Here is an 18,170-nt window from a genome sequence, read left to right as displayed (position 1 = left end):
TACTCAAGAGCACTGATGCTCAACCCAACAGCAACTTGAGAGGAGAAGTATCTAGTTCTCCTCTGTTGCCCTCTTCTCAAGTGAATGTACTCTTTTTCAGTCTCACCATACTATGACCACTTAAGAGACTTGAAGAACACTGACTCTGTGTTTTAGGGTAAACTGCATTGAAGGACTACTTCATGGGGAGCCCTGACAATGACTAGCACAGCTCCCACTAGTCAAGTAATAAAAGAACAAAAGGAAGAATAAATGGTTCTGTTGTAGGCTGTACATATGAATGTATACGTGTGTATAACAATGCAGGGAGTAAGAATTTAGGAGGGGCAATAGAGATGGACCTTGGATTAGGATGTGAAGTAACAAGAAAAATGAAACAAGGAGTCTGCCATTCCTGGGAACACTAATGCAAACAACAAACATCAGCCTGCTGCTGGAAACAGCACCTTAACAATATGTAGCTAAACTTGCTTCAGACAGTATCTTGGACACTGGAGAAAGCACTCATAAAAGGCACAGGAGGTAAAGACAATGTGAGGTACTATCTTCTCACCTCTGTCATGTTAATCCTAGCCTTATGGCCAGAAAAACATTCTTTCTTTCTCCTACTCTAGCTGCTTTTCCAAGGTAGAATTTTTCTTAACAAAGGTCTCCAGCCCCTCAGGGAGATAACCTCTCCTCTCTGATACATTTCTTTTCTCTTTTAAGTGTACTTCTCTGTTCTGCTGGTATTTCTGAATCAAATGCAGAAGCTTAGCAGGGAGGTTGGACCAGATGAACCTCTGTGGTCCCTTCCAACCTTACCCATGCTGTGATTCTGTGATCACATGTTTTTGCTGAACATACCATGTTCAGGTCTAGAATGAAGAATCTCTTTTGACATCTCCTAAACAAGCAGTCAAGACAGAATAAGCAGGAATGTCACAAAAGACAGTTTTTTATTCAAGCCATGTAATGAATGAAACTTTTTAGAACATAGAACATAGTAATAGATACCAGTAAGATAAGGCATTCATCTCTTTCACTCAACATAGTTGCTCAGCTTCTAAAGAGAATATAAATGAAAAATATTCTGTTTCTATATTTTTCCTTTCCCTGGTCATAGATTGTGAGGCCATTAATCAGAAAACCAAAGTGATCCTGGAAAATATATAGTCTGCTGATTTTATCCATCCATTGCAGTCATGAATTGCAAGAATTAAATCACTAGTGCTTCCTAATATGATTATTCTATTTTCTTCCTTCCCTACAGTCATCTGCCCAGAAATTTTGGCTTAGCTGGTCAGTAGTAAGTGTAGAAAACTTTAGTTTTATGAATTTAAAAGCTAGTATGATAAAATAAGGCTGTTTTCCCATAAACTACATCACTTTGGAAGAGACAACCTTTGGTCATTTCCAAGACAGCATGGCTGGTTGCATTTCACACATGATCTAGGTCATGCAGCTCTTCCTGAGTCATATGGAAATACAAGGATTTTATTAAAAATTGCTAGACAAGCATCTTTACTTCCTCTCTTCAAGAACACATCTTAAAGAGCTACTCAAAGAATTGATGGCTGATGAACATGTCAGAGCTGTAAATATATTCAGCTGCATAAGCAATAGCTGCCCTTTGATTTCTTCATGCACCAGCTGCGATGTGGGAGTGCCATCAGACACATCCATGCTTAGCTGCCTTGCTGACCTGTCTGGAAGGCAGGTTAAGAAGTAGGCAACATTTAGGGTTGTACTAAGTGTTGTGCTGTGAGGAATCTGCTGCAGTAACAGTTGTGGGCTCTAGTGAGCTACACAGACATGAAGACTGCTTGCCAAGCAGGGTGTGCAAATATTCAAGGAGCAATGTACTCTCTGAGAGAGATCTGCAATTACTAAGGTGGCATTTTTGATGTGCATCTTGAAAGGGACGCAAAAAAAAAAGGCTGTGGGGAAATGCATGATCCAAGATCTGTGTGCGATGTAGCTGGGCTGAGGACATGGAGCACAAGGATTAGAACTGGGCATTCAAACTGGGAGACAAACAAGACTTACCAAGTGATCCCAGAATGACAAGAATTGTTAAAATCCAGACAAGTACTCTTGAAATGTACCTTATTATAACCATCAAAATCATGGACAACACTGCAAAAGAAGACAAACAATATAAGCAGACTAATTACTTCAAAAGTAGATACAGCATTCCTAATTTTCCCACTAAGTTACTAAGATAACTGCCTTCCAACAGAATATTTAGACATTTGGTTTTGAGACTTACAGACTCACTGAATAGATAGTTAGGAAAATCAGGCACCTCTACAACTTCTGCTTTGATAATATTGATTAAAACAAAGAGAGCATAAATACATTTACATGATATATTAAACACAAGACATTATGCGTGCATACAGACAGACATGTACTTGGACAATGACCAAACAGACAGCAAGACATGACAGTACATTGAGTCTGGTAACATGAGCACACCTCCTGAGGACCAGAGCAGAGTCTGCACTCAAATACACATGTCAAACAAGGGCAGTTAATATGATATCGGTGTATTCCAAAATGTCATGCCAGTCATAAGTAAAAAACTATACAGACAGCTAAGGCTAAGTGAGTGGTGTATACAAGTGCATACTCATATTTTAACACATACACATTTGTGTTCAGCAGTTACATGCAAACCACTGGAATCTAGCTTTTTGAATCACAGTCAATAGTGGTTCACTATTCACAACCCACCCAATAGTGGGTTCACTATTTTAACTATGAAAACTAATGGTTTTCTGTTTAACTAGGAAATTATGAAAGCTATTTTTAAAATTAACTGTATGTAAATTCTGTACTACTTTCTGACTCTAGCTGAACAGCAGCACTGTGAATCAGCCACTAGCTTTCAGATTCCAAATGATTTTCTACCATTAACAAATACTGAAGCTGTCAAGATGTAAAAATAAACAGCTTTCCAGTTACAGTTGAAAACATACACAGTGGTTTTGTGTGTGTTTATGGGGGGGTTAATGGTATCTACCGTCTTCTTTTTTCCTTTCTTTTTCCCTTCCTTCCCCCACCCCTTTTTTTAACCACAAAAGCAAACTGAAAGCAAAGGACCCCTATATCTGATACAACTTTGCAGTGTTTCTTTGTAAACAATACACTGCTCATATGCATAGCTAATATCTCAATCCTCCCATTTTAGGATTTCAGATTTTGTACCTTGTATGAGTAAAACAGACTCACTAGGAAAGCAATTTATGTCGGTGGGCAACATTCCACCTCAAACAACATGACTTCGTTATAACAGCTCTTCAGCCTAGCGCTAAGTGTCACTCTATAGCCTAGAGCCATCTCACAGCTACAGAAACAATTCAGCACCTCTGTATTGTTGAGAATTTCCAGCTCTCAAAGGCTGAGATTTTCAAAGACCTGAAACTTTTAATTTTGAAGGAAAGGGAAGAAGGAGGTAACATACCATGCAACAAATGGACACCTAATTTCCTTCTTTTCACTATTAAAATTCTCATCTTTGTGCAAGTTTGTTAAACGAAAAAAATGAAATCCCCTACATCCAACAAGTGCTATTGTGCATTTCTCAACCTGTCCTTTTATTTGGAAAGGGTTGATTTGGATTCAAGTTGGTCAAAGATGACTGCTAGAAATGGGAAAGGGGCATACTATAATAAAAACTAAGAAAAAGCGGATGCTCCCTTAACTATATCAAAACTAATGTTGGCTAATTAACACCCATGCATCCTCTATCTCATAATCAGTATAAGAGAAACAAAACCAGGAATGCATATGTATATTACCTATGAATAAGTCACTCAGCTCTCAAATAAAATTTTTAAAAAGCATTCTGAATAATTTTCTAAGGGATTGTTGCTATTATACATGCTTTTTGCTCAGACTGTGGTTAGAGTGTGTTAACAATCTCCTAATGGAGTACACTAAGAAATAGCTAGTAATGAGAAAAACAATTACCTAGTGATAACAAGCAAAGTCCCATTATAATCTCTTTGCTGGTCATAACTCCACTAATCAGCCTGTGTAAGACACTACTGTCACTGACAAAGGTGATCAGGGCCTCTGCAAACTTGGCATAGCAGGAAATGTTCACAGGAGCACAGCGATGGAAGAATGGAATAGGTGCACTGGTGACACAAGAAAAAAAAAATCAGAAAAAAAAATTACTCCTACTTAATATAAATGCCACATCAACACACAAATGAAAGGTGAATAGATGCAATCATTCCACCCGTATAACATCATAACCAGAAACCATGTGTTGAATGCACAAGTGCCGCTGAAATGAGGATGATCATAATGGAAAGTGATGCAGTTCTTACAAATAACCCTGTGAGGCTGGAGTGTACATTCCAACAGGATATTATTATCCTCCCACCCCTAAATGACAAGGTGCAGAAAGTGTATGTTCCTATTTCCATTTAAATGTCTTTCTTTCAAGTGTCAGGTGCTGAACCAGCAGCTGAAACAATGCCTTTCACTCAGTTTAGAATGGAATACTGGTCCGTGTTTGCAGCAAAAGAAATTGCAGAATAACAATACTCTTCTTGAGAGTATAAATTTTGCGCTAAAGGACATCAGCATTCACAACTGCTGCCCAGCAAAACCAATGTATTTATTCCTAGTCTTTCCCCATACTAAGCTTGTTCTTGTATTGAATATAAGAATCACAGTGTTTATATTCATTAACTTTGTTAAACTAAAGCAAAACATGCCAGGATGCCTCTATTGCTTTGAAACATTTTGGAAACACTCTCACAAAAAACTATTGAGACTACGCACTAAACTTAGCTCTGAAAAATTTGCTGTCAAGTCTGTCAGAGAAAGATACAAGAGAGCAAAAACTTTCCTTTAGAAGTGGGTAATTTTGTTTTCTAAATGTCTCCCATTTAGTAGCAGTCTATCTTGCTCATAAACTATGTCAGATCTCAGAAGTGGCCTATTACATCATTTGATCAATTCCCAATTACATTTCAGACATGAATTACATGTTCCTTCCTGTAATTGGATACAATGAAAAAAAAATCTTTTCTATTGTTTCACCTGCCCAATCTTCCTAACTTAAAAGATTTCAGTAGACTGTAGCAGCAATGAATGTAATCTTCTGCAGTTTCCCTATTTTGGCCCTCAATAACTATTTCTTTAAGGCCATGTCTTTCTAAAATTCTAACCACCACTTTAAACACACAGTGAATAAACCAGCTGCCTTAGGCACATATTTCCCATCCACTGTTTTTCTGGAGAAAAAGGATGACATGCTGAAAACCATTAATGTGTAAATACTTTGTAAAGAAATTGTGAGAAATTATGATCACCTGCCATTTCTAGGTAATTAGTAGACCCTGGGTTTTTGTTTAAAGTCACTGATGATTGCCAATTTTATGGTTCTAGGATTATTATGCTGAGTAGGTAAATGCATTTGGAGATGCTCACATTGATGGTGTACTTTTGGGTAGTAAAGAATACAGCAGTTAAGCACAGCCAAGTAATTGTACATTAATCACAGTTGTTAAAAAACAAATTAAACCCATAATGATGTGTACCCTACTTAAAAGGTAGCCCGTGTATCCTCTTAGTCTCTTAAAACATAACCTATTTTGGGATACTGCTGCTCATTATATGCCGTATTACTGCATAAGACTGAAATGTGAAAGGTTTATTTAATTGTTAACTGCTACAACTTTACAGAAAGCCTACAGCATTTATAAGTTGTTGCTGCCAGTAACAAAGTCCAGATTTTAAGGTGGGAGTAGGCAAAAGAATGTTATTCCTGCATACAAATACAAAAATATTCACTTTAAAAAGGACACTAACAGGATTAAAGTGTTCTTCCAAAACACATCCCAATGGAAGAAAGCACGCTTTTTGAATCAGAGTTTATATCAGTCATCTAATATTCCTTAACCTAAAGTAATTTCACTACCTATTTTAAGTTACCTATTTTCATGTCCAGTAATTAATTGCTAAGTTTGTTTTAATTAAAAAAAAAAAAAAAAAAAAAATGTTAGTGGTTCCTACAAGTTTTCTTGAGTAAATGGGACTCCTGAGAATCCGCTTTTGAGATCTGGTTCTGCTCCAGTGGTTCTGACTGAATGAGTAAGTGAGGTAAAGTGTCCTAATAAAAACCACAATAAGACATCTATGCTCCATGACCTCTGCTATTTTATATGAACTCTTGATTATATCTTGGTATATAATCTTCTGTAAAAGAGTTACAAATTTCTAAGAATAGCAAGCATGATGCTTAATCATAAACAAGAACAAATAAAGTGCAAGCCAGCTGATGATGGTGTCAGAAGCTGTACTTTCAAAGCACTATTCAAATGAAGTTAGAAGATCTATCTGATTACTCAAGTATTAGATTTCAAAGAGTTTTTTCCTCTAACCACTTCCCCTGTGTATGTACAGGAGTAGTATGGCAACCTGTATAAGAGGAGGGGGAGTCTGATCAAAATGCCACTGCTAGCTGCTCTTTACTACAGGGCAGTCCCTTGGCACAGCTCAGCACAGCTGGTTTATAGATAAATGCTGCAGGGGACTGGATGGGTTTTCCTCCAGGGTCCTCTGAACATGCAGTCATGTTCTACAGAGGCTGATATAGGCTGGGTGAGGAAGAAACACATATTGCTAACTGCACTGCTAGACTGTACTGCTGTGTCAAAGTTGGACATAATACCTTGAAGATGGATAGTAGGAGGCCACTGACAGCCTCAGCTGAAGGCTGTGAAGAAGCCTGGTCATCAAACAGAAAACATCAAGGGACCATTTTCACACCATATGCTACCTCCATACCATGGAACTAATGTGAATCAGAGGGTTCATAACGCTTGACAGATTGTACTGGTTTCAGCTGGGGTAGGGTTAATTTTCTTCACAGTAGCTGGTATGGAGCTTGTTTTGCATTTGTGTTGAACACAGGACTGATAATACAGAGAAGTTTTCGTTATGGTTGAGCAGGGCTTACACAGAGCCAAGGCCTTTCCTGCTTTTATATGGCCATGCTGGCAAGGGCATTGGGGGTACATGGGGGGGTTGGGAGGAGACACAGCCAGGACAGGTGACCCCAACTGACCAAAGGGATATTCCAGACCACATGGCATCATGCACAGGATATAAAAAGGGGGAAAGAAGAGGAAGGAACATTTTAAGTGATGGTGTTTGTCTTCCCAAGTAACTGTTGCATGTGATGGGGCCCTGCTCTCCTGCAGATGGCTGAACACATGCCTTCATGGGAAGTGATGAATTAATTCCTTGTTTTGCTTTGCTTATGTGTGTAGCTTTCCTTCCCCTATAAAACCATCTTTATATCAACCCACAAGCTTTCTACCTTTTACCCTTCCAGTTGTCACCCCAGTCCTGCTGGTGGGGAAGTGAGCGACTGACTGTGGGGGTTTGGGTTGCTAGATGGGGTTACATCACGACACAGATCAAATGTGACTGTTAGGTAAGTTTTTCCTGAATGCCTCAGTCTACAAGCTGTTGGGTTTTCATTTGGTTGTCTCAACAGATTTGATTTGATTTCTCCTTCAAATTACACTTACTAAAATAATTTAACTATAATAACCAGAAAAGCAGTGGTTTATAGATACAGTGTTGGCCTTTTTTGCCTTAGGGCATTAAGGTCAGACTTTTCAATCTCAAAAATGTTCAAACATATCATACATTTTAGTAATGCCATATCAAAAAGGGGAAATACTCCACCTATACAATAGCTTATTTAAAATAAGATGAGGTAGTTTTTACGAGGAATTTAGAGCTCTGACACATTGTTCTATTCTTCTGTTTTCTTACTAAGCTATATTCATTGAGACTGAATGACATGGGAACACACAATGAGAAGTCAATATAATTCTGGCAAAAACTAGGACTAACAAGCCTTTTCAGTACACAAGCTGGCACTGAAGTTTTCATTTGTTTTTGTATTACTGCTGTAACAGCTGGCTACCTGCATGGAATACTAATCTCTATGGAGAAAAGTAAAAAAAAAAGTTAATATTCCAGCTGCCACTAATTGTCACTATAATATAAAAAAAAAGATTCAGCAGAGAGGCTACCATGTGTATATGAAAGACTTAAAATCAGAACTTGTAGAGCTGACACAATTATGACATTTACAAAAAACGTAACAGAAAACTATGCGTAAGAAAAGACTCTGCAGTTGCCACCCATTACTGAGTATATTTGAGAAGCTAAATTTTGAGAAAACACAACATGGTTCTTCTCGAGCTAGTTCAATTACTGACAGAAGGCTATGTACAACAGCTAACAGCTAACACTTCTTTTCTCAGCCACAGGTCCAGGCAGCATAGCCAGTAGAGTTTATGAAGCTATGAGCTTTCCAATCCTATTGCACAAACAGCAGTCTAATGTGACATTTAAAACAATAAAACTCAAAGTGATCTATTAATAAAATACAGCCCTCTTATTGGTACTTGACTCGATCCTTATATTAGTCATTTACTGACTGAAATAGTAAAAAATGAAGCAAATTGCTTCTGACTGGCTGAGGTAAGGTCTAAGAAGTGAATGCTGCAGAGAACTGTGCATCCCTACATAATTTTTCCTCCCAAAAATTAAAAATGTTCCATGATTGTCTCAGATCTGTATTGCTGACAGGCAGCTATAGATAGGGTGAAAGGCAGTAGAACAGCTGATACTTAGAACAGTGTCAGTCACATGAGACAAGAGACTTTGAAGATATCAGCTCAATAGTTTCAGGAACACATACATGGATAATCTGGGTTTTTCTTGGACTGTTATTTTCACTACCTTTTATAAACCAAAATTTTAGAAATATATGCAATAATACACTAAAACATCTACCTCGTAAGAGTAAACATGTGTTGGTATTTTCTAAAGAACTGTCATGATCAAAACAAATCTCCGCTCCCTCCACCCCAAATCAGACATATGATCATATTACCTCTCTGGAACAGGATATTTAGGACATAACTTGGCAGCCCTTGGGTCTGTAGTATATTCTGATGGCTGTAGTTCATAGCTACACAGAGTGGATCCTGTTGAAAAGTAAAGAAAAAAAGTAAATTATTGGTATGGAAAATATATAAAAATCGAACATCTGTATTTTTTGCAAATAGCATTAAAACTGATACAGCTAGTGATTCTGCATCTTCTCATGTCATTACCACAAGGCTTTGCTCCAGTTCCTCATGTAAAGTCGTGAATCAAGTCCAACATGGTCATCAGTAGAATACAATGATACTCTCCATCTAGCTCTAGGTTTTCCAAAGTTGGGGTATCTGAGTGGAAAAGACTAATCCACAACGTGGTGTAAAAGGTAAGAACATAAAATACTGTGAAGTCCCCCATCCCCTGCTATTCCATGTTTTTCTTAATTTTTAATGCATGAGCATTGCATAACACAACATTCATGACATAAAGAAAATATTTCTGGGTTTGCAGGGCTTTTTTTGTGCATGTATATTCAAAATACAACTGGTCTACAGATTTCAGAGAGAGGAACAAAGAACCCAACTGGTAAAGTTAGAAAGTTGGCTGAGAAAAAACAGAAGCTCTGCATTACATATTCCAAAGCTTCTAAAAAGCTTCTCCATAAACAAATTTGTACAGCACAGCAAAGATCAAGTTGCCCGTAACAAAATTCAAACATAAATTAAGTTTTCCTTTGTACCTGACAGTTGCCTAATGGAAGTGCCTCACCTAGGAGGGGTTTCTTTCAATTTATCTGTAATGGAGACACTGAACATCTGACCCAATGCTTCTGGGAAATCAGCAACTTCCAAATCAGATTGAAGCCCTGTCACAAATTGCAGAGGTAAGGAAGCCTCCAGTGATATAAGCTGCCTATCCAGAGATGAATTTCCTTCCATGCTTGTTTCCTAATAGATTGCTTACTTCCAAGTGCAAGGGCTTTTAATACTTAGCTTTTAGTGTCCTTTTCCCCTACGCAATACACTAAGGACTTATCTTAATAAGGACTTATCTGAATCTTGATCATCAATATAAATATTCAATTCTTTCCATTATTAAAATCTCCTCTTCAGGAACAGTTTGTAGACAAGAGTTCTGCAATCTGTATCTGGATAATACACATACACTACTACCCAAAATAAACCAAGAATTTTGACAAACAGCTTTATCTTGGCCTGCATTACACCAAACAGAACTATTACTTGTAGAATTTGTAGAATATTATTTGCAGAAATTTTATCTATCATTGTTACATTTCTACCTCTATGAAGAGACCTCATCTATTCATGGACTGAAAGAGTGGAGAGCCTACTTAGCTGCCTCAGCTGCTCTCTACCTAATGCAGTCTCTGGAACACTATTTAAGTACCACTTCTACAAAATAGTTTTTTGGAAGCCGGTCCAAACCACTAAATGCATTATTGAAGAAAGTTAGATTTCCTACGAAGAGAAATTATGAAATGAAACATCTGAAATGCATTTTCAATTATACTGTTAATACAAATTCTTATGCCTCTGCTTGCTTACTTGGAAAACATGGTATGAGAAAAACAGATATCAGACAAAACAACATTCCTTAGATTTTAGTTGTAAATGAAGTATCCAAAATAATTTGTCCTTTTTGGACAAAAGGCACTATATTGCTGCAAAAGTTTTGAATCTGTTCTTGTGGATATGAAAACTTCTGGATCACATTCATTTACTAACAACTCTGTATGTTGGAGGGCCAGCAGTAGAGAGTGTTACAGGTTTATCTTAAAAACAGAAGGAAAAAGAAGATTGCAGATATTTTTGCTTATTTCACTTTGAATACAGGTGAAAAGATAAGTTACAAAGATGGTTGACAGCCAGTTGAACATCAGCCAGCTGTGCCCAGGTGGCCAAGAAGGCCAATGGCATCCTGGCCTGTATCAGCAATAGTGTGGCCAGCAGGAGCAGGGCAGGGATTGTCCCCCTGTACTGGGCACTGGTGAAGCCACACCTTGAGTGCTGTGTCCAGTTCTGGATGTCTCACTACAAGAAAGGCACTGAGGGGCTGAGCATGTCCAGAGAAGGGCAGTGGAGCTAATGAAGGGTCTTGGAACACAAGTCTTATGATGAGTGACTGAGGGACCTAGGGTTGTTTAGCCTGGAGGAAAGGAGGCTTGGGAGTGACCTTACCACTCTCTACAACTACCTGGAAGGAGGCTGTAGCCAGGCAGGGGTTGGCCTCTTTTCCGAAGTAACAAGACACAGGGCAAGAGGAAATGGCATCAAGCCGTGCAAGGGAAAGTTTAGATTGGGTATTAAGAGTAATTTTTTCACCATAGGGGTTGTAAAGCATTGGAACATGCTGCCTAGGGAAGTAGTTGAGCCCCCATCCCTGGAGGTACTTAAAAAGATGCGGAGATGTGGAGCTTAGGTAAATGGTTTTGTGGTGGACTTTATGATCTTAAGGATGTTTTCCAGCCTAAATGACTCTCTGGTTATGATTCTACAGTGAGAACAAGGAGCTCTATAGGAAAAAGTGGGATATATGTTATGTTGACAAGTGTATATAGATTCATGGTACACAGTGTTTGGATCCAGCTTGGCCATTCTGCCAAGTGACCAGTGTGAACTACAGTTTAAGTATCTAATGCAAAGGCCCCCACATTTAAACAAGTCTAAGGGACAGGGCTGGTATGTGGACGCCAATGCTCCCTTTTGACTTCTAGCAGTCCAGGCAGGAGAGAAAAAAGGTAGATTTTACTATGGAGAGGAAAGGAAACTCTTGTACAAATGTGCATCTGAAGACCTGTTTGGATCAGAAATGTAAATGAAGCAAAATCAAATGCCAGAACCTGATGTGCATACAGGTCACAAACCATTGAAGTAAGACCTGTAGGGTAGCCCAATACACTCCTAGCTGTAGAGCAAACTTTGACAGGTCACTCTGGAAGCCAACAGTATATGCCCTTCTGCCATGCCTGACAACCCAGGCTGCCACTACCATGCCTTCCCTGGGCACTGATTTTGGACTACTATGGATCTTTTCCCCTCAGTTGCCTACCTCAGGGCACACTTTAGTCACAGCCAAACAGAAAACTATTTACATGGAGCTTGTCAAACAAAGGGTATTAACTACCCTGTATTTAAAGAAACTATCAGTCTCATAGCTGAAATAATGCACATTAGATTATTTGTCTTTTCATCCCAAAAAATTAGGCAGAAACTCTATTTCCATAAATATTTATTTATATTTTGAAAACCTTCTAACTTCTCTAATACTGTGTAGGAGAGCTTTTAGAATTTAGAAATGTGTGCTCGAATAATGTCACTTTACATTAAACTTAAAACTGATTTATTACCAAAAAATAGTATTAATTCTATTTAGTGTTTATCACTAAATAGAAGTTTTCCTTTTTTAAGGTGAGAGAGAAGAATGTACTGCATTATCAAACCTTCCACTCTCTGCTAGTTATTCTGGGTTACTAGAGACTAGCACAGCTGATCTTTTTGATGCTGTTCAAGGTGGTAAGGCCTGAAAATGTTGAAGGAAACATTTGAGTCCTCGCTGAGATAATTTGTTTACCAAAGACACTACTTTTACTCCTAAATTATTATCACTCATAAATGTTTCAAAACCAGAATGAGCAGGATACAGAGAACAAACTAGAAGATCACTGGAATAATACACCCTTTGCTTCCTACAGCAATGCACGTATTTCTCCTGGAGAAACCCTAAGGCAAATTACATCAAACTGTCCTACAAGGACTGGATTTCAGATCCCAACATGTTGTAACATTAAGAAAAATGCTTCTAAATTATGCAGAGCATCAGTGTTTGGGCTATTAGTGAGCACACAGTAGCATGCCCGACCTGTGTGGACACTTCAGTCCCACAATTCTGTATTTGGTGGTTTCACACACAATGTGGCGTCATGGAGACACCACGGTTTCTGTTCCATGGTTTCTTTCAATTAATAGAATTGCTCCAGCCATTAGAATATATTGAAGGCATATATATATATATAAATGCTGTAGAAAGCCAGGATATTTACTTCAAAGATTCCAAGAAGGCAAGTTATTGAAGGTCTTGCGTGCTCAGAAGACACTGTGCACAGAAGACATAATGCCCTGTTATCCACATTAGTACAGTAAACAGGAAGGTCCAAAGTCCAAACTAATAAAGGTAGATAGGTAAAAATACTTTTAGAGACCAGAGCTCCAGTACAGCTTTCCTTCCTGCATTTGCTTTGCTATAAACCAACAAACAAACCACTGCTAAAGCAGCATTACTATCAAGAGCTTACAGCTTGAGAAATGGTCAGTTTCCCAAATCATTCAATAAGAAGAGCAGTCCACATAGGATACAAATGACATTTATAGTCCCTGACTTATAGTACTGGAAAGCATACTATAGTACTGGAAAGCATGAGGTTTTGGATTCCATTCTGGGAGCTCAGCAGTGTCCACCCATCTATCAACACTTACTAACAGCATATAAAACAAGGACTTTCAGATCTAGAAATCTGAAAAGACTTTCAGATGTTGAAATCTGATTCATGAGTCATGAATCCATGGACTCATATTCAGAGTCCAGGATTTAAGCAGAAAAATACAAAACTATACGGAGACAGCAGGAATAGCTTCGGTACCAGGAGTAGCACAGTCATCTCAGGAGTTTAGGAGTATGTTAAGTTACAAAGAGCTCCAAGCAGCTCCACTTACCACATTCTCACATACACGTGGCAACATGCAGCCTGAGAGACTACAAACCACAGTTTTTATAATTCATATGAACTTCCATTCTGAGTCTGACATTGTGCATGTATTGTGCGCTTGTGTGACATGACACATGTGACATGTTTAATGATTTCTTTGCCTGTGTCTTTCACACTGGTGATGGGCTTAGAAGGTCCCAGTGCCCAGAGCTGGAGAACCATGGCTAGGAGAATGATAAACTCCCAGCTGACCCTAAATTTGTGCAGCATTTGCTGCTCCAGCTGGATCCTCATGTATCTATGTGGCTTCATGATGGGATTCATCCAAGAATACTCAAAGAGCTGGGTGATGTCATTGTGAGGCCTCTCGCAATTATTTTTGAACAGTCTTGGGTATCTGGGGAGTTCCCAGCTGACTGGAAGCTAGCTGAGGTTGTCTCAATGTTCAAGAAGGATGACCCTGGAAACTACAGGCTTGTCAGTCTCACTTCAGTGCCTGGTAAAATTATGAAGAAGATTATTCTGGGAGTTCTGAAAAACACCCGAAGGACACCGTAGACATTGTCACAGCCAGCTCAACTTCTTGAGAGGAAAGTCCTGCATGTCCAACATGACTACCTTCTAGGACAGGGTAACCCACCTGGTAGATCAAGGGAAGCCAATTGATGTGATCTTTCTGGATTTCAGTACAGTTTTTGATGGTGTCTCTCATATGATCCTTCTGGAGAAAATGTCCAGCCCACAGCTGGATTAACACATGATGGGTGAGCAACTGGCTCATGGGTCAGGCACAAAGGGTTATAGTAAATGCAGTGACATCAGGCTGGTGTAACCTGTCACTAGTGAGGTTCCAAATGGCTCCATACTTATTTAGCCCTGTGCTCTTCAACATCTTAACAACTTGGACACAAGACTCAAAGGACCAAAGTAAGTTTGTTGGCGATTCAAAAATTAGGAGGAGCCATTCACTCCCTCAAAGGCAGAGGCCTTGCAGAGAGGAGTCAACAAATGAAAGGGCTGGGAAATTACCAATCATATGAAGTTTAAGAAAGATGAGTACTGGATTCTGCACCTGGGACAGGGAAACCCTGGATGTATCGACAGACTGGGGTATAAGATCCTGGAGAACAGTGCTGAGGAAAGAGACCTGTGGGTCACTTTCAAGGGCAAGTTGAACATGAGTCAGCAGTGCCCTGGCAGCCAGGAGGACAAATCCTGTCCAGGGGGTGCATCAGGCACAGCATCACCAGCCAGGCAAGGGAGGGGATTGTCCTGCTCTGCCCTGCACTGGGATGGCCTCACGTTGGGTGCTGGGGCAGTTCTGGGTACTACAAAATAAAAAAGATATTAAGCTCTTGAAAAGTGGCCAAAGGAGGGTAACTAAGAATATGAAGGGACTTGAGAAGCTGCATGAGGAATGGCTGAGGTCACTTGGTCAGTTCAGCCTAGAGAAGACTGAGGGGAGACTTCATCACAGTCTGCAACTTCCTTGTGAGGGGAAAAGCAAGGGCAGACACAGATCTCTTCTCTGCAGTGACCAGTGACAAGACCTGAGGGAATGGCCTGAAGTTGTGTCAGGGGACGTTTAGGCTGGATATCAGGAAAAGGTTCTTCACCCAGAGAGCTGCCTGGCACAGGAACAGGCTCCCTAGGGAAGAAGTCACAGCATCAGCCTGACAGAGTTCAAAGTGTTTTGGCAATATCATCATGCACATAGTGTGATTCTTGGGGTATACTGTGCAGGGCCAGAAGGCTAACTTTGTGGTCCCTCGTGGGTCTCCCCAACTCAGCATACTCTATAGTGATTGATAACTGACTTTTAAAAAGCCATATGATGAAGCAGAGCTTATAGTTCAAAAACTTAGTATCTTATTTCACTGTCTTCTTTACAAGTAACATCCTATTAGTTCATAAAGTTTTCTGACACAGAAATAAAACTCAGACACAGAAATGTGCAAAAATGTTAGCAGGAATGAGACTGTTAAAATCACAACTCCTCAGCTCGAGACTTTCAGCCCAGTCTTACTTCCCCTGGAGTTCTGGGTGTTTTATTACTAAGTTCACTAATGAGATCTCAGTTAACATTGTGAATACATGACTCACAGATGGTTATGCTCAATCAACCAACTCATGCAATAAAAGGTAGAGTATGATATTGATACTGACAGAGGTGGAGTTCAGGAAGGACAAAGCTCCCAGACTCTCACAAGAATAAAATTTTTAACACTTTTCTACATTTCTCACCCCAGAACTTGCCTGTAATCTATCTGCCAAACTCTATCAGCTCTAAACTGTTAATCTGAACCATACTACCCATTCAAAGCTTCATGCAATGAGACAATTTGGTACACTTCCCATAACTGGATATTGCCTTAGCATATCATGGACTAGCAACTAAGCACAGAAAAGTGGCAGCTTAAAACACTGTCTCATCTATCTGGCTGCTGCAAATTCCAGAACGAAAACCCACAGAATTGGTAGGATGCCAAGTACTACTTCCACAGAAGGTGGTAGCTACTATCCTTACTATCCTTTGCTGAGTTCTGTCAATGAAGAGAAAAATGCTGCATGACCCCAGAAAAAGCATGACTATGGCAAGTAATATGATCCTCTCTTCATGGACTCCTTTCAAATGGAAAAAGGTTCAGATCATAATGAAACAAACCACATCATGTTGACCAGACTTTCTATGTTCTTGACTGCTGGGCCTGACAATAGTAATTATAGCCCATCTACAACTATAAGAAATAATTCTACTCAGAACACAAGCACTAAGCACAAAAGTTTAGGATTGTATATATTTCTTATCTAGCTATTTTAGAACAACAAAAACATTCCAAGAGCAGACACATTTGATGCTTCATTTAGGAATGAAGTAGCATTTAGTTATGCATCTGTTAGCATCAGAGCTGAAAGACCGAGAACTCCATTTCTTAGCCAGAGATTTTAATGTGCTCTAAGTATCAGAAAGTGGAAGCACCAGAGGATTGCACAAACATAGCTAAACATTGCAGCTATGCCTTTTGCAAACTGAGCAGGAATAAAGCCAGAAGACCAAATAAGGATAGAACTGAACCTTCACACTGAAATTTGATTTCTGGGCCCTAGCAAAATAGTGATTCCTTCAGATAAGCAAATAGGCATAGGACAGGCCACTTTGCAGTCAGGACTTCTCAGATTAACGTGACAGAATTGTTGTCAGAAAAGAAAAGCTTCATTCTCTACATCTACCCACTGCTGCATTCCAGAAGCACATTGTGTGTTTTAAAGGAAGACAAGTAAGGTTTATATCTTACCTATTATTACTTATAATAATAATAAATGTAAGTATCTTTACTTCTAGTTGTTGCAGAGAGAAATACCACTCAAGACTGAGCATCAAAGGGCAGGAGAAATTACAGGTGGTCTTATAAATAAATTATAATAATTATATATTTTATATATTAATATATATTTATTATACATATATTTATAATTATAACTAAATTGTAAATAAATTATAATAAATCACTGTATTAAAAGTAAGCATCCTCCAATGCCTACAATAATATTCCAAGAAAGATCACAAAGCCCCACTAGGTCAGATCTTCAAAAGTCTCTAGAATTGAAGACCACAAAGAGAACTACTGTGATAGATATTAAAACATGCTGTTACAACTAAGAGTATGGAAAAAAGAAAATTATAGGTTCAGAATTTATGTATATATACATATATGTATCTTGAGTTGCAATTAAAAAACAAAACAATACTCTTCCCTTTCTCCTATTCTTATTGACAGTACAGAGAGTTAAAAAATATTAATTTACCTATTCCTCCACTCGTATTTCTTCCAGTGCTAAATAAAACCATCTACTCTGGAATCAAATTAAGAATCCATCTAGTCAAGTAGCAGATGTTTCTCCTACTGTATCTTTAGCCATGCACAACTTAGAATTTAAGGACATTCTTCAGTGCTAACTAAATAGCCAAACAGCGTTTGGATTTTCTATTCTAAGAATTATTCTCAGAGTTTATTTCTTTGTTTTTAAAATATCCTCACAATAATCAGTAAGTTTTGTAAATTAGCCATAACTAGTGTGTGCAAGAAAATCTGTCTCTTTGATGCTTAGTGATTTAATTTTTGATCTCTAGTTTCACATTACTCAGGTTATGAGATGAAGGAATAATAATTTTTCAACCTCCTCTAAAATATTCTTGCTTTTAATGACCTAGTCTTCCTAGCAGCTCTCTTTTACAGGCAGAGGAAATCACTGGTCCTTTTATTATGATAATCCTTGTTTTCCTTTTCAGTATGTATATACATGCAGTATGTGAATACACGTTGAGAATATACATATGCATGTTTGTGTACAAGTATAAAAAAAAATTGTAAAGAAAGGACTAGAACACAGCCTTTATGATGTCAACATAGTAGGAGTTTACACAAAATGCAGTCCCTTTTCATGATTCATAACCATTATACTTTGACAATGCTGTGCCTCCAATCTAATCATCTTGTGGTTCTCAGTAGTTTCACAGTCTCTTCCCCAAGTA

At 38.6% G+C, this 18,170-nt stretch overlaps 1 protein-coding gene across 11 annotated transcripts in view; it reads right to left on the bottom strand.

Annotated features, from left to right (window-relative positions):
• The window catches only part of SLC44A1 (solute carrier family 44 member 1), a 72,051-nt gene that overhangs the window by 23,752 nt on the left and 30,129 nt on the right, over positions 1–18,170 (bottom strand). For all 11 annotated transcript variants that reach the window (XR_001331971.2, XR_001331970.2, XR_001331969.2 and 8 more), the window contains exons 5-7: positions 8,924–9,017; positions 3,958–4,127; positions 2,029–2,118 (exon numbers count right to left, since the gene is read on the bottom strand). Coding sequence is in view for 8 of the 11 variants with exons in the window: in XM_014258819.2 (XP_014114294.2) it covers positions 2,029–2,118; positions 3,958–4,127; positions 8,924–9,017 (354 nt within the window). In the remaining 3 variants the exon portion in view is untranslated. The remainder of the gene's footprint in view (positions 1–2,028; positions 2,119–3,957; positions 4,128–8,923; positions 9,018–18,170) is intronic.

The sequence above is a fragment of the Pseudopodoces humilis genome, chromosome 4 (genome assembly GCF_049639895.1).
Source record: "Pseudopodoces humilis isolate 2021_Gansu_Grassland_sample_001 chromosome 4, ASM4963989v1, whole genome shotgun sequence".
In the NCBI taxonomy this organism is placed as follows: domain Eukaryota; kingdom Metazoa; phylum Chordata; class Aves; order Passeriformes; family Paridae; genus Pseudopodoces; species Pseudopodoces humilis.
Note: the sequence above shows the minus strand (reverse complement) of the source record. Positions and strands in the feature narration are given on the sequence as shown.